Genomic DNA, 25065 nt, shown 5'->3' on the forward strand with positions numbered 1-25065 from the left:
CCCCTACAGGGCAGTTCCGTTCCTAATAAGGAAAATTCACTTTACACATGCTTTAGGGGAAATGTCCTGGGATGGAGCCAGAGCCAGATGGGCTCTGAGCTTATTAAAAGCATGCTTGTTGCCAGAAAACATTTGCAAATATGTATGGGTATTTTTGTTTGCATGTATATGCATTTTACACACATACGCACACATATCCCTCTGAAATCCCTTCAATTAAAATTGTCTTCCAAATTGTTCCTCAATATACTTTGCAGTTCACCCTTACGTAGGGGCGAGTGCTATGCCTCATACCTTTTAATGTTGGATTATTGTTCTGATTCTTGTTTTTCCCTCCTGCCAGGTGCAGCTCATCCACTATAACCATGAGCTATATACAAATGTCACAGAAGCTGCAAAGAGTCCAAATGGATTGGTGGTAGTTTCTATATTTATAAAAGTAAGTCTCTTGCATTCCTTCATTCTTCTCACCATCCCCACCTCAATCAGAATACCAATTTACAGTCTCTGTTGGAGTTAGAAATATTAAAAGGGGTGCTATCCATGCCTAAGAAAACTATGGGGTGGTGCCTTTTATATACATGAGATTTATGAAAAATGAGGTCCCCTGCAGTGAGATGCAAAAATGATCATCTCCATTTCAGAGCATCTGGGCCTGAGGATTCAAGCAGCTTCTGTCCTAGAAAGAAAAAGGGGGCTAGATCCAGGAACAGGCTTTAGGACCCACCTAATGCAGTCAAATCAGAAGGATGTAATACAAGAAGGATGGGTGGCTCACTAATGCCCCACAGGATTAAAGTCCTGTTCACCATTCAGCTGCCCCTTGTAAACATAGGAAGCAGCGAGATGTCTCTCCCCTCCAGGCACTGCACTAAATAGCTCCTTCCAGCTTCCTCACAATTGCTCTGAGCATCATCTTTCTCTCTCGCTCTCCCATTCCTTCATAAGCATCCCTGGTAATAAGATTACCCACACTGACTTTATGACATTCTGAGGAAACTCCACATCTCCCTAACAGTCAACAACGACCACATAAAATCTCCAACCAAGCACATTCTAATTTGTTTCCAAAAAAAAATACTAATTACCTTTAACATTTTAGCAGATGTAGAGAGAAGCAGGTATGCAAATTTTTTAATAAAAAAAGAAATTGCTTTTCTAATTAGAAAAATAAAAATTTTAAAAAAAGCCATGTGTGGCAGTTCCAAACATTAGCAGTCACCATGCTAGCCCCTGGGGATGTTTTGGCCAGATCATTAGAGAAAGTGCCCCAATCAGAATTGGGAATCTGATGAAGATGATCAATAGATCAAAACTGCCACCAGGGAATTTTAACAGGGCTGTCATGATGACATCATTATTACTCAGAAGAATGGGCACCTGGGGCACTACTCCCTCTCCCCGCCCCCATAAAAGCATTACCCTGTGCAATAGGCACTTCACCCTCCCTGGTCATCCATGCCATGCCCCCTCCTAACTTCCTCACCCTCCCCTCGGTCAGATCAGGGCAGACCTATGCACTGGGCAGGGGCTGGATGGGGCAACCATGGCTTGTTGCTATCCCTGGCCACTAACCTCAACCTCCTCTGGTTTGTCATTAACAAAGAGAGGAAGGGACATTTGGCCAGGGAAGCATATTTTTAGGCCTTCATGCCTTTGTGATACTTGACATGACATCTCAAAGGAAACTGGTCCCAGCACAGATCCTAATGGTATCTCCTGGCATCATCACAAACCCTGGAATAATAAACAGTAGATTTCTGAATGCCAGACACTATGATATGTATTTTACATCTATTTTATTGTGTAGTAATAAACTCAGAGGTTGGGCATTCATGTTGTATCTTACAGATGAGTAAAATTATTCAGAGAACCTTTGGCATTTCACCCAAGTTCATGTCGCTTGTAACAGTCCAGCCAGGAGAGGATCCAAGTCTTCCCTGACTTTAATACTCATGAAAGAATGGCTTACTCATTCTATGCCTCCCCAATAGAGCTGGGAGAGAGCAAGTGAGGGCAAGGAGTAAATGACATTTTAAAACATTCTTCCCACGCTCCCCACAACCCCATGCTACTCATAAGCACAGGGCACATTCCTGTATCTCTTAATCAAGCCCTGATTATGGCATTGATAACCAATTTGTACATTCAACCTTGGCCGCACTCACTGTGAAGCCTGTAGATAGGTCAGAATATTGTCATGTGTGTCCAGGAGCTCACGTCCCCCTGTGACTTTCCCAGCACAAATCCTGCCTGCCCCAGCAATTCCTGTCCTTTGGAGAGTGTCTCGGCCTTGGTCCTGACTTTGCCTCATGTGGCTGAAAACTTGAGTCAGTGACTGTCATTCTGGAAGCACAGGCACATGACAGCTGACAGAGTGATGGATACACTGGGAAGCCAACAACAAACTACTGGTGTGTTTCACAAGCTCCTACAGAAACATTCATTCCTGCCGAGCTCATGACTAGCAGTTGGGGTTTGCAGGTCCTAGTTGCTTGCCCACAGGCTGTTGAAAGAAATTTAGGCTGTAGACCCTGAGGTCAGTGAAGGGATAATAACTACCTCCTGCATCTTCTCAGGTCAGTTTAGCTCCTAAGGATGAAGCCATTCTTTCCCTGAGCAGACCTGAAGCTTTCTTGCTAGATCTCAAAATAAGCCACAACATTTCTGTCTTCCCTCCATATAATCAACTCCCAGAAAATCAACTCCACCATGAGTTATTTAAGCTGTGACTGACCATTTACTCATCTCAAAACTCTGATGGAGCATGAGGTACTACAGGCCAGCCCTCTGCTAGGCACTGGTATCCAGAAGGAAGATGCACAAAGCTCTTGGTCCCTAAGGGTGCACAGCCTCTTGTAGTTGTCCTCTCCTCCTTCTGAACTCCCTGCCTTCCCTTCCCAGCCGGGTGGGCAGGAGTGGGATATGACAAGCCCCACAACCTGGTAGTTTAGCCCTAGAGTTATCACCCTGGCTAAAAGCTGAGCTGTAGAAAAGTTGGAGTTACTGTCTAAAAGGAGATACTTGCCTATCTATGAGTCTTATTTATCTCTGTCCTCCACAAATCCCCCACCCTTGCTGTGACCACAGGGAACTGAGATTTGGCTGTAATTGCTGCTCAATCACACACCATTAACTTCCCACTTAAGCTCACTTATACCAAGTACATATTTTATCCTCTCACCCACGCAGCCAACACACTAGAGCCCACAAATCATCTGTGTGCACTTTGGAAATTTTTCAATTATTTTTAATCAGCTCAAAACGGTCTGGTCCCAATGCAAGGGCTGCCCAGACTCACCAGGTACCAGGAGTTCAAGGCACCCAGGGAGTAAGGTACATAACAGATTCCTTACCTGCCACGACAATATATTCCTAGCCATCTTTCTTTCACGGGGTGCATCAGCACCAGGAGCAGGCTTCAAGCTATCTTTTAAATGGCTGAAGAGGATGTCAAAGTAGATGTTGAATATAGCACTGAGGGGAGCAACAGTATTCAATTTTGGACTTTTTCTATTTAGGGGTGGACTTTTACCTCCACTGGGCATTGTCACTTACCAAGCTCCCTTTGGTGTGTGTCTCACCACAACACAGCCAGGAAACCGCAAAAAGAGAGACAGATGGAGAGAAAATAAACAGTCTGTGCTTTGTCCAAGTTAAAATTACCTGTTGCTTATCTAATAATAATAATCATCTGCTGCAATTTTTCCAACCCTCAGATAAATCAGATTTAAAATGTTGATGTGTCACAACATCCGATTAGCTGCCGAGGCATAAATCACAGAGCAGAGCTAAGCAAGGTAGGAGAGAAATGACTAGGATGAACAATGCTATCCTGGAAAAGGCTGAGTAAATGGGTGTTTTTAAGAAAACCATTTTCTTATGTAGGGCCACATCACAGCCTCATCAATGATGGTTCCCTACTAAAGCCCCTGGAAACCTGGTTTCTTCTCCCAAAGGAGGAATTTGAAGCTATAAGGGCATAGGCATAAAATGGGAACAGATCCCTGAACATCTGGTACAATGTTTGGCCCATAATAGACCCTCTGCAAATATTTGTTGGATGGGTGGGTGGATGGATGGATGGATGGTTGATTGAATTACATGGCTTATGATATACTCAATTCATACAATAATGAGCAGTGATACTTTCCAGTTTTTTTTTCCCACCATTTCCTTATACCTCTATTCTGGGTACTCTTTATGTCTCACTCTCTACCTAGATGAATTTCCCCTTCCTAACATGCCAGTCCCTACCTTGCTTAAAAGCCTGACATGATCTGGCCCCTGCCAATCTTTCTAGGCTCACTTCCTATCCTTCCCCATACCCTCAGCTCCAAGTACACTGAAGTCTTCACATGAGCATGCCTGGTTCTCACTTCCCCATGTCGGTGTATGTACAGATTCTCTGTATGAAACGCTTTTCCTTGCCTTTCATCCCTTTTCACACTCTATCACCAGAACACTTTGTTAACTTCTACCCATCCTCCCAGACTCATGACTTAGATTCTCAGGTGGTGCCTGGTCTTCCTCCAACATCATTACACCAATGACTCAATCATAGCACTCTTCACACTGTGTGAGAACAGTTTGTTCACTTACCTGTCTTCCTCTCTAGACAGGGCTGTCCTTGAGAGTAGGGACTCTGGCTTTGCTCTCTGAATTTCCAGCTGTCATTGTGTTTGGCTCATGGTAGATACTCAGTAACTATGAATGAATAAGTGAATGTCACAGGGAGATGTTTGTCCTGCAAGAGTGATGCCCAGTCATTAATATTTTCTTTTCTTCTCCAGGTTTCTGATTCATCAAACCCATTCCTTAATCGAATGCTCAACAGAGATACTATCACAAGAATAACATATAAAAGTAAGTTTGGTTCAATTTCCTCTACAGCAACTATTCTGTAAAGGTTAGACCTGACTGAAGGCAGGAAGCCAGAACTGATGATCTCCATGGGCCCTTTTCAGTTTCATGATCCTGCAGTTCTGTCGAAAGTCACTCTGGAGATTAGGGTTTGGCTAAGAAGCAGCTCATTTCAAGTAGAAGTCCCTAGGGTGCCTTTGTGATCCATGCCTAAGGCGATAATGATTATGACTATGGTGGTCATCGTTATCCCATAGATTGGTAATGAGCCAGGGAACTCTGCCGGCTGACACACTCCACCATGTCAGCTGGCCACAGTTGGGGCTTTGCCAATTATGGGATTGAGAAAGCCCTCATCAGGTACTATGGATCCAATCGCAACACTTACAGAAGGCCTCAGCTAGACCAGTTCTGTGTGTGTGGCTGGGTCTCCTTTCCAGGCAGAGACAGGGTGGAATCTCTCTTTAGCCACATGTGTGGCCCATGGATGTAGAGGACTCTGTCTAGTTTCCTTGTGTTTCCAGAGTGTTTTATCCCCAGACTCATTATGCAGAAAAGAGAGAACAGTGCAAAGTTGAAGGAGAAAGGAAAAAGATGCTGCTGTCATCTCCAGCAATCCCAGAAGGTGCAGGATTTGGGAAAAGTTGGGTGAGACAGCACACATCCATAGATGAAAGAAATAATATGAGGAAAAAAAGATTGTCTTTACCTAATTAGGAGCGAGCAGGATACTGGGATTCAAGTCTTGGCTTTGTCCTTCATCAAGGAGTTTCCTCACTTTGACTCTGTCATTCATCTTGTAAAGTAAAAAAGTTGAACTTCAAGTTTCTAAAGTCCTTCTAGGTCTGGGATTCTGAATTAAGCAATAGGTAAATAATGATTCTCACAAAAGTGAAAAACAGTTGGCAAACATACAAGCACCCACATCTCCTTGGCATGCCCTTCACCAAGCCAGGAGCTCAGCTGTGTCTGCTGCTTCTATCTCCAATGGTGATGTGAAGAAAAAAAAAAATGAATGTGTACGGGTCTCACCTTGGACTGCCAAGGGAGAGTATGGAGAATCCTTCACTCAGCCATTTACTCAGTTATTCGACAAACATTTCCTGCATGCCTGCTCCATGACAGGCACCAAGCGAAGCTCCAGGGATGTAAAGATGGCCCAGACAGCAGCCCTACAACTACCACGTGCTCACTGCCAAGTCCCTCCCATCTGCAGAGGCTGGGAGGCTGGTAGGGCTGAGGAATGAACCTGGAGAATCCCACTCCACCTAGATAGACATTGCCCAGAAGAATGAATTAAGTTGTCTCCAAGCATAATCTGCCTTTTCTCATTAGTATTCTTATGGAGTCTTCTCTAAGCACACACTTAGATTGCTCAGCTAAGGGAGATATTTCTGTCTTGTGTGTAAATAGCACATTTATAACTGCCCATAAAAGATTATTATTCTTTTAACTTTTTTGATTAAAAAAGCATGAAAATTAAATAAAATGTTTTCAAATAATCTTGGATTTGCAATTTAGAGACCGTGAAAATGCATGAAATCACACATTAAGCCCCAACACACAGTCTAACAGATTACCAGCTGCAGAGTCAATCATTAGAGGGACTTTCCTCCCCACCCCACCACCCACCACCCACCCCCCAGCACTGGTCTGATTAATATTAAGTGATGTGGCTTGTGCCACCAAGGGAGAAGCAAGAGAGGGGAGGGAGAGGAAGGGGAGGCAGGGAAGAAGGAAAAGACGAATGGAAGGAAGGAAAGGAAGAAAGGGAGGGAGGGAAGGAAAAGCATTCCAAGTGTGGGGAGCCACATGCACAAAACCTGGAGAGCACTGAAGGCCGGCGAAGAGTTCAGGAGGAGGAACTCTGTCTTCATCAGCTCTTCATCTCAGTGCCTAAGACAAGGCACGCCCAATAAGCATTGGTGATGGCCTGGGTGAATAGAAGGATGAATGGCCTCTTTCAGGAGCTGTGACGGGGCAGAGGGAGTGGCAAGAAAGATGTTCTGGAGCCGGATCTTGAGCCATGTTAAGGTGTTTGTTTATGCAGGAGGCAGGCAGACATTTAAACACCCTTACCACCTCTGAAGACACATTCCTAGAAATACAAATAGAAGACATCAGGAGCACCCTCTCCTTCTGATCCCCATACTCTACACCTCTCAAGGCCCAGGGAAAAGAAAGGGGAGCCAAAGCAAGATAAAGAGATCCTGGCCTGCATGGGGAAAGATAGCTGATTTAGGGCCCCTAATAACAAGAATTTTGTGCTCCTATAATCCAGCAGGGAGTAATGGAGGTGTCCTCTGTAGTGACCTTTAGTCACATACCTGAAGGGAGCAGCAATGCAGGAATAATGATAGCCGATTCATGAGAATGACCCTGACACTGCTTTACCTAGGACACTGTGGCAGAAAGGAATTGATTTGCGCAGCAAAAAACCACAGCTCTCTTTTGTTGCTAGGGCAGCCAGAAGGTTGGCCCAGTGGCAGGCAGGGGAGTCTGGAGTAGGAGTCATTCACTAGAATACAGCCAGTGGGTGGGAAACATAAGACTGGAAGTCTCTCCCGAGGCTCTCCAACAGGCAGCAGGTTAGGCCAGCGCTGACCCATAAATTCAGGTTAAGATGAAGACAACTCAGGGGGCCCTATCAGGGTATCCTGCTTCTGTCCTTCTAAGTGTGCGAGAGACAGAAATCAACCCCCCACCCCACCATTTCTACCATGCTACTGAGGGACACCTAACCTCCACCCCTGCCCATTCTACTGTTGCTACCCAGAACTGCACCCCAGCATAGCTTCCATTTGCTCTGCTCATTTAGATGCAGTATCCACTCTGCAACGTGCTGAGCCCCAGGAATATGGAGATGATGCTTACTGAGCACTTTCCACACACCAAGGTCTATGCTTTACATACAGGCTCCTTACCTCCTTCAGAGCAGTATGATTGCCATCCCCAGTTTACAGATGGGAAAAATCAAGGCTTCAAGAGGTGAAGTCATTTGACCAGTGACACACATTTAATGGCTGTATCAGTCAGCAACTTCTGCGTAATAAACAAGCATTCAATGATAAGCATTGATTTCTTATTGCTCCCTCTGTGGGTTGGTAGGGGTGGCTCTGCTTCCAGCTACAGGTCTGCAAGTGAGCTGAAGCAGCTCAGCTCCACGTGGCTCTCATTTTTCTAGGATCAAGTTGATATCCAGGGCAAGTAGTTCTCATGGTAGAGGGAAGAAATAAGTGATGTGACTTAAGGCCTAGTCATGAAACTCACACACTCACTCTGTCCACTTCCACAAGCCAAAGCAAGCCATATGGCCAAGCTCAATATGAAAATCCTCCCAAGGAGATGAAGATGAGGAAGAAGTGAACATTTCCTGAAAAATATTATTCCATAGTGGAAGAGCAAGGATCCAAATACAGGTCTTCCTGGGTACTGTTTCCTCTGCTTTTCCTTCCTATCATGCTTTCTCCCTAAGGAGGAAGGAAAGCTTAGCTCCAGGGTCTTAAAACTAATTGCAATGAAGATGTTTTCATGTTCCATGAAACTTGTCAGCATGTTTTTCTCTTAATTCCAACTTTGGGTCAGTTTGAAGAAGCATCTTTTTGCTATTTGCATGTGCCTCCACTTGAAAGGGACATATACTAACCACAGAACTGATGGGAACTTTGGCAGTTCAAGTCCATCCTGACCTAAGCTCTCTCCAACTCCTGCCTGGCCCTGAACATGGTACCTCCAGTGGAAATCAGTCATTCAGAGGGACACAGTGACATTGCCATTATTGACATATATAGTCACCAGAGAAGGCACAGAGATTAATTCTAGAGGGGGTCGGTCTTCTGAAAATCTGCCCCTTGAAGGTCATTGTAACAAAAAGCCAATCTAGGAATTTAAGCAGAGTGACATAATCTGTTGACAAAAGGATCACCTCATTGCTTGGTTGAGAATAGACTACAAGGGGTAGAGTCCACAATAGAAGAGAATTGCAGCAACCCAAACAATGAGACGATGGCACTGACCATGACCAGGCTGATGGGGATTGGCAGGGAGATGGTGAGAAATAATTGGATATATTTTAAAGAAAAAGCCAAGAGGCCGGGCGCAGTGGCTCACACCTGTAATTCCAGCACTTTGGGAGGCCAAGGCAGGTGGATCACGAGGTCAAGAGTTCGAGACCAGCCTGACCAACATGGTGAGACCCCATCTCCACTAAAAATACAAAAATTAGCTGGGGTAGTGGCATGCACCTGTAATTCCAGCTACTTGGGAGGCTGAGGCAGGAGAATCACTTGAACCCGGGAGGCGGAGGTTGCAGTGAGCTGAGATAGTACCATTGCACTCCAGCCTGGGCAACAAAGCAAGACTCTGTTTCAAAAAAAAAAAGCCAAGAAATGTACTGATATATCTGACAATACGTCTGATGTTTTATGTGAGAGAAAGAGGGGAGTGAGGGATGACTGTCAGGCTTTTAGCCTGAGCAACTGGAAAGAAGACATTTTCATCCACTGAGATGGGGAGACTGTGGATGAAGCGTATTCGTGGGTGGGAAGGAAATCAGAAATTTTGAACATGTTCAGCTTGAGATGTTTATAAGGTACCCAAGAAGAGGTGTGGAGTAGGCAGTTGGGTATATGAGTCTGGATTTCAGGAGGGAGAACTGAAGATATAAATGTGGAAGACGTTGGCATCCAGATGGCGTTTAAACGTTGGTGAAATCCTGAGAGTAAGAATAAATAGAGAAGAGAGGCGGGACATGTCCTCACTTTTGAAAGAGCAACTCAAATCTCCATGACTTAGGATTGAAAATCACTTCTAAAGATATCTTTAAAATCCCACCCTGGAAGAGGCTCCCACGTGGCTGCCTCATCAACTCACTGAGGTGGTGCAGGGAGCTGCTGCACGCATGGAGGCAGCGGGGTGAAATCACAACATGGCAGCTGGAAGAGACACGGTCCATTTGCCCGGTTTGTAGGATTGGGCACAGAATGAATGACCAGGAAAAAAAAAGGGGAACTGTGCAAAATCATTCTTTTGAGCCAGTTACAAAAAAAATCAATGCCAGGAAATTTATACAGGGAGGAAAGGGAGAATCTCGCCAAGAGGATTGGGAATTTTGGAAGCTAAATGCCATGCTGGTAAAGGCACCACACCCATGGGAGGCAGTGTGTTCTAGTGAAGAGAGATCTGGGCTCCTATCCTGGCTCTACCACTTCCTTTTGTTGCCTGACTTTAAGCAAGCTTCTAAACACCTTCCCGATCTGTAAGAGGAAGATATTAATGCTGACGTTGAGATGGTTGGCGTGAGAATCAAACAAGGTAATGAGTCAAATGCCTGAACAATGAGTGGTATAAACTAGGTGTAAAATGAACGTGTATTTCTGAGTTGTCTTCAGGTACCTGGCTGTCAAATCCAGTTTCCTTCAGGGCAGGAGGCAGGTTGCTATGATGCCAAATAAAAATTATGTTGAAGATAAATGTAATACAGGACACAGAGTCAACAGAATTTGCTTGTTTTAAATGAAACACTGCTCCTGTGCTTGAATCCATGCAGTGGATGGTGATGATTTAATGAGATTCTACTACTTTCCTTGCAAGCTTAGATTTCATATGTCTGAGTGAAACTTATAAAACACTCTAACGGGGACTGGCAATGAAAAAAACTAGCCAAACTAAATTCGGGCTGAATTTAGAAAGTCTTCTAAAGAAAACCCATTTTATTGAAGTCAAATTCCCCTTCAACAGATTGGGGGTTAAGACTGAAATCATGACATTGAAAAATAGATTTTCTGAATAGATTTTCTGGAGGAGACATTGGTAATTTACTTGACGTATTTTAATTTTTTAACGTAGTGTATTGGAATAATGCTAATATCCCTCCATTTTTCTTGTGTTAATTAATTGGTATTAATTAACAGAATCCCAATTAAATAAAAGGTAGTATTCTTATTTTATTATCTACCCAATTTCATTAAGCCAGCATTATTTTTTAAAAAGAGATTTTATGCTGTTTTCAAGTGGCTAAACTAGTGACCAATGAAGTGCAAAAAGGCTTCTTAAGTGGGTAAGAGGGAACAGTTATTAGAACACTGCATATAAAACACTTTCCTCCAACATCCTAGGACAGTGTCATTTTGGTAGTTTCATTCTCCTTCAGTGTCGCATGCCCCATTCATTTAGTCCAATAAGAATCCAAAGGATCACAAATTTCAAATTTAAAAAGGTATGGTGGCCGGGTATGTTGACTCACACTTATAATCCCAGCACTTTGGGAGGCCGAGATGGGCAGATCACCCGAAGTCAGGAGTTCAAGACCAGCCTGGCCACCATGGTGAAACCCTGTCTGTACCAAAAATACAAAAATTAGCTGGGCATGGTGGTGGGCACCTATAATCCCAGCTACTCGGGAGGCTGAGGCAGGACAATCACTGGAACCTGGGAGGTGGAGGTTACAGTGAGCCAAGATCATGCCACTGCACTCCAGCCTGGGCAACAGAGCAAGACTCCATCTCAAATAAAAAATAAGGAAAAAAAAAGATATGGCTATTGTCTTAATGTATTTCCTCTAAGGAAATAAAACCACACCACTGAAGGCATCTGGAGGAGAGCTTTAGATACAGCGTTTTGACACGTGGCACAAGCCCTTTAAAGCATCTTTTTCAGTCTTACCTGTTTATAACTTTGCTTTACTTCCCCCAACCCCCAGATCTTCTATTCAGCTAAAAGATGAATGTGTAGGCAAGGACAGATCAACTTGGAACTGCCTTATACTTCTCAGTTCTTTGGGAAGTGTTTTATGTGCCGCTCCTCAGAGGGACGTGGTGTTAAATGTGATGAAATATCACCAAGGAGTTTAAGCATATTGCTCCTGGTGCCTTTCTCTATGCTTAATTGAACTTGTACTTTCATTTCAAAGGAACGGCTTTGGAAATGTTTTCACAGAATGCGAAATGCAGCACACCACTTTCCATGTTGCAATCTAAGTAGTTACTCATGTCAGCAAGGAACAGAACAGGAGCAGCTTACCTCCATGAATCCAATTCTCAGAGGCCCCTTTTTTCATTTATTGTTTGTGTAAAACAAAATATCATGTTACTTCATTCTTTAGTAATTGCCTTTTTTCATTTCAGTTGAATTTGCCTCAGATTACAAGAGGAAATGTCATTCTATATGAGAAAATTGCCAAATAGTTCCATATTGATCAGGAACAAGTCCAGTATTGATCTCTGAAACTGCCGTGCCTTGTTCTCATTGGAATAGTTCTCTTCAAATGGGAACTTCATAAGCAGGAAGCCGGGCAATATTAAATCTCATCAGTGGTCCACATGAGTAAGCACAATGCATTTAACAGAGGCTGCCTGTTAAATGAAGACTGAAAAAAAAGTTCAGACTGAGGGAAAGTTTCCCCCACTCCCCCAAGTGGTCCTAGGCATTTTATCATAGTGTACGTCTCCTACAAAAAGAAAAAGTCAGCTTGGGAGTTGTAACCATGACTAAGAACTCAGTATAAGATAAATCACAGGTTCATCAAGAACATGTCAAAAAACCAAAGGTTCAGCTGTCAACTTCTGCAGTCATTTGAAATAATAAAATTAGGTGATAAACTACACACATATATTCTACACTTATTGATTATCCAAGATCCAAGGGGGTCTTCCTTTACTATAAAGATATAGCCAACACATAAAAAATTACAACACTGTCATACAAAAATATGACCTACCTAAGACAAATTTGGCTAACAAGCTTGTTTGTGTTGAAAGATGTTTTTGGATCCATAGAATGTTTAATACCTGAAGATGCAATTTTCCAGGACTGTTTGGTATCCTCAAGTAAGAGGTTACATTCTTTTCCATGAAGGAAGAATGAGTTGCTGGCAAAGCTACCATTAGAACTCAGACTTGAATTAAGACTCTTGACATCTAGGATTTGCCCTTTATAAGCTATTTTCTCATATGACAGGTAAATAGGTGATAGAGATATGAGAGAGAGAGAGAGAGAGAGGAGAGAGAGAGAGAGCTGAGAGAGAGACAGAGAGACAGAGACAGAAAGAGGGGATAGGTAGAGAAACCTCTCTGTAAAACTATTCATGAAACTTTATTTGAACATCTGTCCTCACTTCCACCAATAAACATCCTTAAAGCAAGCAGAGGCATGCATGATCACTCCCCCACTGGCCTCTGAGCTTCACCCCAAATTTGCATCTTTGTTCACAAACAACTCTGACCTCCTGTAGATCTTTGCCATCCTTACTCATGAATAGAGCCATGGAAGTTTAGACAGGAGGATCGCCCTTCTGGTATATTGGTCCTCAGTCTCCTTTCTGTCTATAATGCCCAGACGATAATGCTGACAAGAACCAAACAATGGTTTTCTGCTGGATGCTGCAAGGACAAGATAGTTTGTGACTAAAAACTAGTTCCTGGCCTAGTTAGCCCTGGAAAACACCCCAGTGTGCCTTGACATTAGGGCTGAAAACTTCTGTTTTACTCATGTTCTTTTCTTGGGTCCCTCTGCTTCTGTCCTATCAAACATACCAAGCAAGCTTCAATAGAGAGAAAAGAAGATGCAAAAAGTTAGCCAGTGGCTTTCAAATCCCAATACCTAAAAGATAGACACTGATTTAATGTCAGCCTCTGTGGCAGCATGATGAGTCATGAAAACAAACATTACACGTTAAATGCACAGTGACTCAGCAATGTAAATATGAAGGTACAGGAGTCTTTGGTATGGAAACATGGTAATACCATAGGGAGATGGAAACAGGGCAGGCAATCTCACCCTGATGTCTTAGGGTGTGAGACATAGGGGGGAGGTGGTAGGCAGCATGTATTTAAGCTAAGGATGCTGACTGGAGCCTCAGAGATGCTTCCCCTCATCTGATAAATGATGTTGTCTCTTCCTCCCTTGCTTTTGCCCAGCACTGCCAGGAGGTAGAGCTGCTGAGCAGAAACCATTTCATTCGTTCATTCAAGCAGTGTTTACTAAACACCCAGTATGTGGTGGACTCATGCTGGCATTTGGGGGCTCAGAGATACAAGATGCAAACCCTTCCCCTGAAGGCTCACAGCTTAGCAGGGACAGTCAAATAGGCAAATAATGATTGACAAGCTAATTGAGTAAATACAGCGAAAGAGGAGGGCACTGGCCCAGCTGGGGAAGCCAGGGAGTCCTTGAGGAGAGGAGCAGTAGTTATTCCAGGACAGGGTATGAGGATGTGACAAACCTGGACCACACCTTATGCTAGGTGCTTGAAAAGCATGATCCTGTTTATTCCTCAAACAACCCCGTGAGCAAAGTACTCCAACCATCTGCTTATTACAAATGTAGAAACTGAGGCTCAGAGGGTTACTTGTGGGTCCAAGGACACACGGACAGTGAGCAGCAAAGTCAGCACTCCAACTGAGATGTGAGTCTAAAACTCACACTCTCCACTCTGGGTCTTTCCAAGTTCTGTTGTGTGAGGATATAAAAAGGGCAAAAGGTAGAGTATAAGTATTAACAAGATTTGCAGAAAGAACACAGTGGGGAGTGAAAATGCCAGGAGAGCAGAAGCTGCCTATGTCCTCTGATGACTGTTACATCTTGGAGAGGAAGTGGACTAAGAGGGATCTCCTGGCAGGACCTCAGTGGATAGAGTCTGGGGTATCAGCACTATGGTGTTTTGGAAACCTGCTGTGTGTGATAAATCAATGAGCATAATCTTTGCCTCTTGCTCCTAGCCTGCACTACCCCTCGGCCCCCAATCTTTTCCACAAATACAGCTGCAGCACAAAGGCTGGTTACAGTTTCAAAGAAAAAAACATGTTCCTTTTCTTTACTCCAGTCATGCCTGGAATGCCTCTCTTTCTACTTCCTCCTTCACTCCTCCCCACCACCCCAAATAAAATAAAATGCAATAATAACAGCATGCTAGAGTACCCAATGTGTTCCTCATGCAAGCTTGGTTAAACAAATCACATTGACCTTTAACAAAAATATGCCGAATGCTTCCTTCTCTTACTCAGTATGTTCATCTTCAGGCCAAACCGCCATCAGAGCAAGCCTCATTAAGTGCAAATCTGATCATGCTACTCCCTGGCTTCAAACCCTTCAGTGGTTCCGCATTGCCTCCGGATGAAGCCCAAACTCCCAGTAGCGCTGGGAAGACTTTCTGGTGTGGCCTGTGCTGACCCCACCAGCCACATTTCTCACAGCAGCCCTCCCTCCCCTTGCATCTCCACATCGCCCTGCAGCTCACACTCCATTCGTCCCCGAGTACACACCACTCTTTCCTTGACTCTTTTTCTAGTATTGCTCTGTCTACAGTGGCCTTGACACCCTACCCCATTCCCAGCTACACACTGATCACCTCCTGCTGTTAAAGATGCAGTTCAAGTCAACTCCTCAATTCATTCCTTCCTGATTCCCCCACACCCTCGCCCCAGACAGAACTCACAGCCTCTCTCTGGGCCCAATGCAGATTTATGTCATTGTCTCTATGATGCCTTCTGCATTCACTTAATTATTTCCTACTCTTCTATACCTGGCTTAGTGCCTGACACATCTTAGGGACTTAAGAGGCGGTCAGAGACAAATGCTGATATCCAATGTTAACTTATTGTGTTGGCCCCTGATGTAACCCCCAAGGTCCCTCACGTCGTGTGTGCCCTGGGCACTGTGGCTTTGTTATGGAAGCATCTGCCCAAACAGGCCATAGTGCAGACCCAGGCTGGCCATATTCCAATCACTGTGTCTCTCTTGAGCATGTGCTCGTTCCTTGGTGTTTTGACGGAAAGGTAGAAACATTTAAATGAAAAGTGAAAGAAAGTCCTTCCTCCTAGGGTTGGTCTCCAAATCCAGCTTGATGAAGCTATCTTCCTCAGAGACTGTGCGTGGATGGAACCTTGGAGGGGTTCCCTTACCCCATCAAGGGAGTAGGAGGCCAGGAGGTGCAGCTTTGAATGGAGTAGGCAAATTGTGATTGTATTTATATCATTCCAAACCATTGGCTCCATTGATTTGTTCACAATTTAATTGACAAAGCAACACTGAAATTCAAGTTCCCTTAGCAAAGGTAACTCTTATTGGAGAAGGCTGAACGAGCAATTTCTAGAGGAAGAAATGGAGGAGAGGGCGTCTTTGCCAAGGAAAATAAATTAGCAGCATTAATCAGTAGGTAAGTACAGGCAGGTCAAGGTGCACTTATTACTGTAACATTATAGCCTACTTATTTTTATTTTGCCATTTGTTATCTATCTCTCCAACTAGAATAAGGTCAGGGACTGCATCTATCTTGTTAATTGCTCCGTCCCCAGAGCTTAACACTGTGCCTAGCACAAAGAGGTTCTAGTGAATAATTGTTGAATGAAAAAATGACCTTGGTCTGGAGGTTGGAAGAGCTGAGTTCTAATTTCCACTTTGCAGTCACCAGCTAGCCCTGTGACCTTGGGCAGCCCACTTTGCCTCCCTGATCTTTAGTTTCTTGTCAGTGGAGGATGTTACTATCTGCCTGACTCATTTTATTGAGTCAATGTGAGGTTCCAGCCATATGTGAAAGTCTTCCTTTACCATATATGTGCCCAATATTAAACTGAAGAGGTTACCTCAACCACTGAAGAATGAGTCCTTTCCCACTGGGAGTTAGACACATGGACGAGATGGGGCTGGGGAGTCAGTCTTATCCCTTGGCCAGCCAGGCTTTGGGACCCTGCCATGTGTTCTCCAGGTCTCCTGGACTGGCCACAGTGATGGGTGCTCATGGTATCCCTGGGGATGTGATACCTCTGGAGATATAGATCTGGAATCACTGGGATACAGAAGGCAAGTGAAGCCATGGATGTAGATGAGCTACTCTCGGAGGAGAGGATAGAGTAAGAAAAGAAGGGAGCCTTGGACTGATCTTTGGGGAATTGCATCATTGAGAGAAGCAGGTAGAAGATCAGGAGACAGCAACAAAACCTGAGAGAGAATGGCCAGAAAAATGGGAATACTAAGTATGATATTTTTGAAGCCAGCAGAAGAGAGCAATCACATGCTAAAAGAAAGGAAGAAGGATCATGAAGAGGGGAGAAAAGGAGAGAGACATTGCAATTAACTGATATTTTAAAACTCCAATACACACAATTTTATCAAAAATACAACCAATACATTGAATAAAAAAATTAACAGGAAACACACCAAAATGCTAATAGTAACAGTTTTAGATGACTGAAATTGTTTTCTTTTTCTTTTTTCCATATAGTCTGTGATGTACTTATGTCATTTTTACCATTGAATTACTATATTTAGTAATACAAGATATATGGGTATGAATACCTCAAATGGGTGTAAGAGAAAAGGCTATCTACATAGACCTGAGAGAGAGAAAAATGCACACACACACACACACACACACACAAAATAATCAGTTATTGAGCTTAACCATAGAATCTCATGGTAGGATTTGGCCTGATTTACTTTTCTATCCAAAAGTATTTTCTTATTGTTTTAAGTGAGAATGGTCACCAGGTGACTTTCAACAGGTCTTGAAGCTTTAATTGTCCATCTCATGATACCTGTAATGCCTAGGAGTCCAGATCTCAGGGACTCCTCAAACAATCCCTGTGGTAGAACGCATTGCTTACAGCTCACCAATGGTCAGGGCCCCATCCTGTGAAAGGAATGTGCTTCCTCGCATCCCTGACATCAGCCTTAACCATGTGACTTCTTTGGCTACCAAAACGTGAGCACAAGTGATGCGTGCCACTTCTGGGATGGAAGTTTTAAGAACCAACACACATTCACCATGCTTTCACTTCTGTCACTGTGATCCACACAGGTCCAGGTGTTTACTGCTCTAAGAGTCTAGGTCCCAAAGCATGGACAATGACATGGAGGGAAGCCTCAGCCAACCTGGAATGATCATGTGTGTGAGCAAGAAATAAATTCTTATTGCTTAAAACAACTGAGATTTGGAGGACAACTGCTTGTTACTGCAGCCTGTTGTGACAGATAGAGTCTTCTGGAATTCCAAAAGAAATATATATATATATGTATATGTATGTATGTATATATGTCAGCAATACCATCCCTTTCTCAAGAAACCTAATTTTTAAGTCTTCTTTCCTTCTCTAGATGATGCATATTTACTACAGGGGCTTAATATAGAGGAACTATATCCAGAGACCTCTAGTTTCATCACTTACGATGGGTCAATGACTATCCCACCCTGCTATGAGACAGCAAGTTGGATCATAATGAACAAACCTGTCTATATAACCAGGATGCAGGTGAGTTTCTCTCTGGTCATTTAGCTAATGGAGAAGAATGATGTTAAAAAAAAAATCACTGAAATGTGGAGTGCCTATTATAATAGTTTACTAGGACCACTATAACAAAGTCCCACAAACTGGGTAGTTGAAACTAACACAAACTTATCGCCTCACAGTTCTGGAGACTAGAAGTCCAAGATCAAGGTGTCAGCAGCGTTGCTTCCTTCAGCGGAATGTGAGGAAGAATCTGTTCCATGCCTCTCCCCTAGCTTCTAGTGGTTTGCTGACAATCTTTGGCATGCTTTGGCATTCAAAAGCACCACCCCAAGCTCTACCTCCATCTTTTTTTTTTTTTTTCTTTTTTGAGATGGAGTCTCGCTCTTGTCACCCAGGCTGGAGTGCAGTGGCGTGATCTCGGCTCACTGCAACCTCCGCCTCCTGGGTTCAAGCGATTCTTGTGCCTCAGCCTCCTGAGTAGCTGGGATTACAGACACATGCCACCACGCCTGGCTAATTTTTGTACTTTTAGTAGAGATGGGGTTTCATCATGTTGGCCAGGCTGGTCTTGAACTCCTGACCTCAGGTAATCCATTTGCCTCGACCTCCCAAAGTGCTGGGATTACAGGTGTAAGCCACCACACCCAGCCTCTACCTCCATCTTTATAAGGTGTTCTCCCTGTGTCTGAGGCTCTGTGTCCAAATTTCCCCTTTTTATAAAGACACCTTCTGTATTCCATTAAAGCCTAACCCCAATAAGCTTGTCTTAGCTCATTCCATCTGCAATGACTATTTCCAAATAAGGTCACATTCTGAGCTACTGGGGGTTACCAGTACCTTCAGCTTATGAATTTCAGGGGTACACGATTCAACCCATATGCCTGGGTTTAAAGAGCCAGCATCCAAAAGGCTTAGCCTGAGCTATTTATAGAAGCATCTCACCTGTCTCAGTGGGAAAAGATAGCCATTAATTCCCAGAGTGTATTCTACAACTACAGTGTTCAGAAAGCAAGCAAGCAAAATGGAAGATGTCATCATGCATTTGAAAAAGTTGGGTTTTAAAAAGTTAAATAGATTCCATTGTTGAAGGACTTCTGGGGTCCTTCTTAAATGCTAATACATGTGTCAGTCTTCAAGAGGAAGTGGTATGATATGTAGTATTTTGCATACATATTTGAATTTGCAGGTTTCTTTTGGATCATCTCACAGAGTTAGTACTCATCAGAACTGGATGGGAGGCAGATGGGTCCTCCTGTGTGAGCTTGGCTACACGGCTTGTTGTGCTCTTCAGACCTGTCACCCACCTCTATGAAATGAACACTCCTCTTTATTGAGAGGGGGATAAATTACATGAGTTTGCTCCAGCTCTGACATTCTATGACTGTGGGAGTCTATAACAAATTAAAGGAGAGATGAGCAAAGGAAGCAGAAGCCAATATCCTTGACGGGATATGTGTTCCCACCCGACAACCATTTGAACAATTTGAAGTTCCTTATCCTATCTGTATTGATTGGGACCCTGAGTGACAGGCAACAGTAACTCCCCACTTAAGCTTAGAAAAAGCATTTATTTGAGAGCTACGGGGGCATCTTAGAGAATTTAAAATCAGAAATTGACATCAGAAATTCACTGAAATGGGAACCCCAGAAGCGCTTTCTCTCTGTTGTCCTCTTCTCACCACACATTCACTTCATTCTTCTCTCCTGCTAGAGACTGTCTTCTTTTGCCTCACAGTCCTGTGGCAGAACATGGCTGCAAACAGTCCAGCCACCTGGCCCTCATAGTCTCACAGAAAAGAAACCAAACTGGTCCAGCTTAGTTTAGCTCTGACCCATGGACCAATCACTATGATCCACGTAATACCATGTGGGAGTCATGGAATTATTGAACCAAAGAGTATCAAAGAAAGAAAGAACCTTAGAGAAACCTAACCAGATTTGCTTCTTTTTTGGACGCTGCATTTGAGGGTGAGAGAGCGCAAGTGACTTGTTCAGAGGCATACACAAGCTGGTAAGCTAGAAGAAAGGCTGGCTTCATGTTTGGAGGCATAATGGGCCTTCAGCTCAACTGAACCCATGGAAAAAAGGGACTCTGTGGGGCTTATACAGCCCTTTCCTCATACAGCCGATACCACCTAGCTTGGCCAGAGTCTCTGCGGTCTTATTTCTTCCCTAGAGCATTTAAGAGGATGGTTGGATCTCACGACTACTTCTCTCTCCTCAGATGCATTCCTTGCGCCTGCTCAGCCAGAACCAGCCATCTCAGATCTTTCTGAGCATGAGTGACAACTTCAGGCCTGTCCAGCCACTCAACAACCGCTGCATCCGCACCAATATCAACTTCAGTTTACAGGGGAAGGACTGTCCAAACAACCGAGCCCAGAAGCTTCAGTATAGAGGTGGGTTTGGTGGCTCAGAGAGTGGAGGATCTAGGCCGGAGCTCAGTCTTTCTGCTTAGACCTGTTCTTAAAGGCCTGGCGTTATCTTCCATTATAGGAATGATGACTATAAATGACAATAACCATCACGCTCCATTTGCATGGTGATGAAGGTCTAAAGTTTTGATATATGTGATATAGATATCTGTATGAATGCATCTAGGTAGGTAGGTAAGTAAGTGGATGGATGGATGGATGGATAGACGGTAGGTAGATGGCAAGGTGTAGAGGTTTGATATATATGAGATATATATATATATAAAACCTTTAAACACATATATCAAACCTTTAAAACCCCTGTAGATCAGGCAAGACAGTTTCTTTTTATTGCCATTTTTCAGAAGAGCCCAGAAAGGCTGATGTTTCCAAGGTTATCTGTTAGAACAGGACAGTGAAAAGCATTAGAGCTTTTAAGCATTAGAGCTTTAAGCAAGAAAGACCCCCTTTCCCCTGGAAGGTGAACAAATACTCTAAAGGGCAGGCCATTAGAATCCAATGGGGTAATTTGTGAGTGTATCTTTGCCCAGTGCTATGTCCCTAGAAATGGTTATTATTCCTACTAAAGGGGACATTTAAGGTGACATCTGCCTCCTGTAACTCTGTGGTCCACACCCAGCCCTCTCTCTCTTCCCTTCTGCTTACTACTAAACATCTGTTAATCATTGTGGTAAACACTCAGTGTGGAAAGAAAGATGGAGGCAGGATGGGGTCTTGGAGAGCCCTGGACTGGAAATCAGGACACCCAAGTTCTGGGCCTAGTTCTAACAAGCTGTGCAAACCCAGCCACATTGTTTACCCCCTAGACCCGGCTTCTTTGTGACAGTTTGTATGCCATCTACTTCACAGCTTGTTAAAGGAAGCAAACAAGAGCCTGGATAGGGAAGCCCTTTGTAGCAATAACATGCTCCCCAAATAGGAGGGTTGTAGTTATTACCAGACAGCTTTTAGAAGCAGCCTCCACCACTACTCCTTGATCCTCCACTTCATTCCTCCTACTTCCCCCATGTTCCCTTCTTTTTTCTCTCTCAGATACACTTGCATGCCCAAACTACATATTTTCCACACCCTTCCAGCTGGAACTACCAGAAAAGTAAATACCTAACTCATTCATTACTTCTTCTCTTTAGTCAAAACCCCTGTATTGTGTTCCTACCATGTGTCAGTTAGTTGGGTGATGGGTGACAGATAAGACACCTACCCAAACAGAGCATATGGTCTACAACAGGAGTCTACACACTTTTTCTATAAAGGACAGAGAGTAAATATGTTAAGTTTTGAAGCCATAAAATCCCTACGGCACTCTGACATTGTAGTATGAAATCAGCCATTGATAATATCTAAATGAATGGGTATGGCTGGGTTCCAATAAAACTTTATTTATAAAAACAGGTATTGTTTTTATAAATGTGCTGGATTAGATCTGTGGACTGTTGTTTTTCCATCCCTGGCCTAGAGCAGTGTCATCCACTAGAACTTTCTCTGGTAATGGGAATGTTTTCATGATAGGTTGATGACTATCTTGCATTGCCCAATACAGCAGCTACTAGCCATATGTGGCTATTGAACATTGGATGAGTGACTAGTACAATGATGCAACTAATTTTTTATTGTAATTAATTTAAATTTATAGTAGCCACATATGGCAGCTAGTGGCCACTATATTGGTCAGTATAGGCCTAGAAGGTCATGGAGAATTGGAAGGGGGTAGTTGGAATGCATATAAGTAAGCAGGCATTTACAAAACAGTCCCTTCTGCTCTGGAGGAATTCTCTAAAACTGTGTGCAAATTAATTGAGTATGCCTCGTTTTATGTTGTATGTGTGATTTTTTTTTTCTTTCTCTCTCTTTGCAGTAAATGAATGGCTCCTCAAGTAGGGAACAAAGCCAAGAAGAATCCCACCTCAGTGAAATGCTACAACTGTGAATTGACGTAACCTAGAATGTCCCCCCTTCTTGCTTCTCTCTCCTTCTTTCCCCCAAGCCTCATTCATTCTTGGGATTGGCCCTTTCTTCATGAAAAGTGTCTGCAAAACCATGGCAGAGGAATACATCTCTCACCCATACTCACAAACACACACACAAGCACTTGCACATACATACAAACACATGCAAACATACCTACACACACACACACTCTCTTACAACCTCCATCATGGGAAGTCAAGTTTCAGAAACAAGTCTCATTCATAAGAGGTCTTAGAAGAAAATAACCAGTTAACCTGATTACAATTTTGATACCGTTTTCCTGAACTAATAAATCTACCCAATGAGACTTTTCAGCCTTTGTACATACAAAATTCTTCCAAAAGAGAGAGGAGAAAATACAGCTCTGATGGTATCAAACGGACTTTGCATCAAGTAATTTCAGATAGTGTCCTAGGATCCTTTGAGGGTGCTGGTAGCAGGTGAGCAGGACAAAGTTGACCAAGGACACTTATTTCTAGATTATGATTCTTCTGTTTACTCAACAATTTAAAAAGAAAAGAAGGACAGACATTGAAGAGCTACACATTGTATATATATCACCACAGACTATAAAGAAAGGAATTATTTCCCTCTTTGTCACATATCTGTAGTAGGATTTGCCAAGATCAGAAATGATCCATTTGCTGTTTCTTGTTTTCCAAAGGTCATACATTGTGTTTGGTTATTGTTACCAGCTCAATAAATGTGTTTAACGAGTTACTTTCATTTTTCTGGCTTTGGTCTGTTCTCCTTCCTTACAGGCTAAGCCCTGGCTCCATGCAACTGCATTCTTTGATTTCACTTGTTCCTTCATCTACATGTTTTGTTCATTTGCAGCCAGTTTTTACTGAGTTTGTGGCAATCAGGAATGCATTTGCTAAGCAAGTATGACTTTAATTCCACTCCATGGCTTGATCATTCACATGAGGTGAGCTTCAGCCTGAGATAGCAGGCGACAGATTTCTCGCGTTGCAAAACTGCCATGCCCCCCTGTGATGCTCCCGTGAAGGAATGCACTTTGCCTTGTAAGTTCCTGGGAAAGGGGTATCTTTTCTCTCCAGGTGCAGCCAGATCTCACAAAGTACAAAACGAATGCCTTTCTCTTCTTGTTTATAATGGTCACTCACTGTGTTTGGTTACTGTCAAGAAATCAATAAATGTGTTTAACAAGTTACCCAGTACCCATGTCTGACTTTATTGAGAAAGAGGACGCTCCCTGCTGAAGTCTCTGAGTCCTGCTGGGTGCAGGAGCAATTGCATACGGGGCTGGCAGGGCAGCCAGAACAGCCTGTCTAGCCATTCCCAGAGCCAGGTAATTAATACCCTGTTGAGAAAACATATAGGCTTAGCTCCTGGAAGAGAACACTTGGATGTTTGTTCAGTGGCCAAATTAAAAATAACTTTCATCTCTCCTTTCTGTCACACTCTCCTGGAAGGGGGAGAATGCAGGCAAGGAGAGTCTGTGCAAATGAGAACATTCCCAAGCATATGAAAAACTTCAGCCTAGTGACTAGATGGATTGACAATGAAAAATTCAAAACACCCAGTTATTTCATATTCAAAATAATATACTTAACTGGATTTTGTCTTTTACTTTTTGCATCAATGTCAGACACACGGCAGCCTTAGCTATGATGGCATCTAGACCTATTTCTGAGCAACCTTATTTTTCCAGAGAACCAAATATTCACAAAGGTTTAGGGTAAGCAGGTGGCAATCTTTACATGGCTTGCTGCTGCTTCTGAGGTAGAATCTTCCTTATCCTGCAATGGCAGGCAGCGATATAGTATAACAGCTGAAGAATATGGATGGTAAATCAACTTTACTCTGCCTCTTGCCTGCTGTGTGACCCTAGGCAAGTTGCTTTACTTCTCTATCTGTACATTGGGGAGGTTAATAATTGCCTCTATGAGTTATGAGGCTTAAACACTACGTAGTTACTTAAAGCAGCCTGCACAATACCTGCAATGACTGTTCTATAAATGGTACCAATAGTAGAGCATTTGTATGACCTGCCTATTAAAAGTTTATCTGAGTCATACCATGCCTTCCTTTACAGGGTGGTGGTAGCATCAATCACAACAAGGACACCAGAGTGACAGCAAACGAAAGCAAAAGATACCCAGCAAACTGCACATAGATAAATGCCTATGATGTGTTGAGGAAGAGGAGAAGCACGAGCAAGGAAGGCAGGCAGGCAACTGGGTTTCTAGGCCCCACCCCATCACAGCATCCTCTCTGACACTGGGCAAGTCAACTCCCCTCCCTGGGACTGAGTCCTTATCGACAAATGATTTGGACAAGATGACGTCCCCTGGCCTTTCCACTCTTCATTCCCCAACTGTGCCTCTCATTCATTTCTTTAGTCCAATGAGAACAAAGAAAAACCCAGTCTGTCACCCCTAGGGCCCCTAGGCATAGGCAGACTTTCACCTTGACCAAACAGGACTCAAAATGGGGCAAACTGGCTCCTGTCTCTGACTTTCTGGGCCAGTCCTAAATGCCCCTTTCTCCATACTCGCTAGGTTTCCCAAACTATAAAAAGAAAATATAGTCACTTTGCCTTCACAATATGT

General features: G+C 43.4%; 1 protein-coding gene across 2 annotated transcripts in view; it reads left to right on the forward strand.

Moving 5' to 3' along the window:
• CA10 (carbonic anhydrase 10) overlaps positions 1-23670 on the forward strand; it is a 543036-nt gene extending 519366 nt beyond the window's left edge. Inside the window, 5 exon segments of one of the 2 annotated variants that reach the window (NM_001131337.1) lie at positions 344-439; positions 4794-4866; positions 17953-18107; positions 20311-20485; positions 22377-23663. In NM_001131337.1, the coding sequence (NP_001124809.1) occupies positions 344-439; positions 4794-4866; positions 17953-18107; positions 20311-20485; positions 22377-22399 (522 nt within the window). In that variant the 3' untranslated portion in view covers positions 22400-23663. 2 annotated transcript variants of the gene reach the window in all.
• Positions 23671-25065: the final 1395 nt, after the last annotated feature.

The sequence above is a fragment of the Pongo abelii genome, chromosome 19 (assembly GCF_028885655.2).
Source record: "Pongo abelii isolate AG06213 chromosome 19, NHGRI_mPonAbe1-v2.0_pri, whole genome shotgun sequence".
Classification (NCBI taxonomy): Eukaryota; Metazoa; Chordata; class Mammalia; order Primates; family Hominidae; genus Pongo; species Pongo abelii.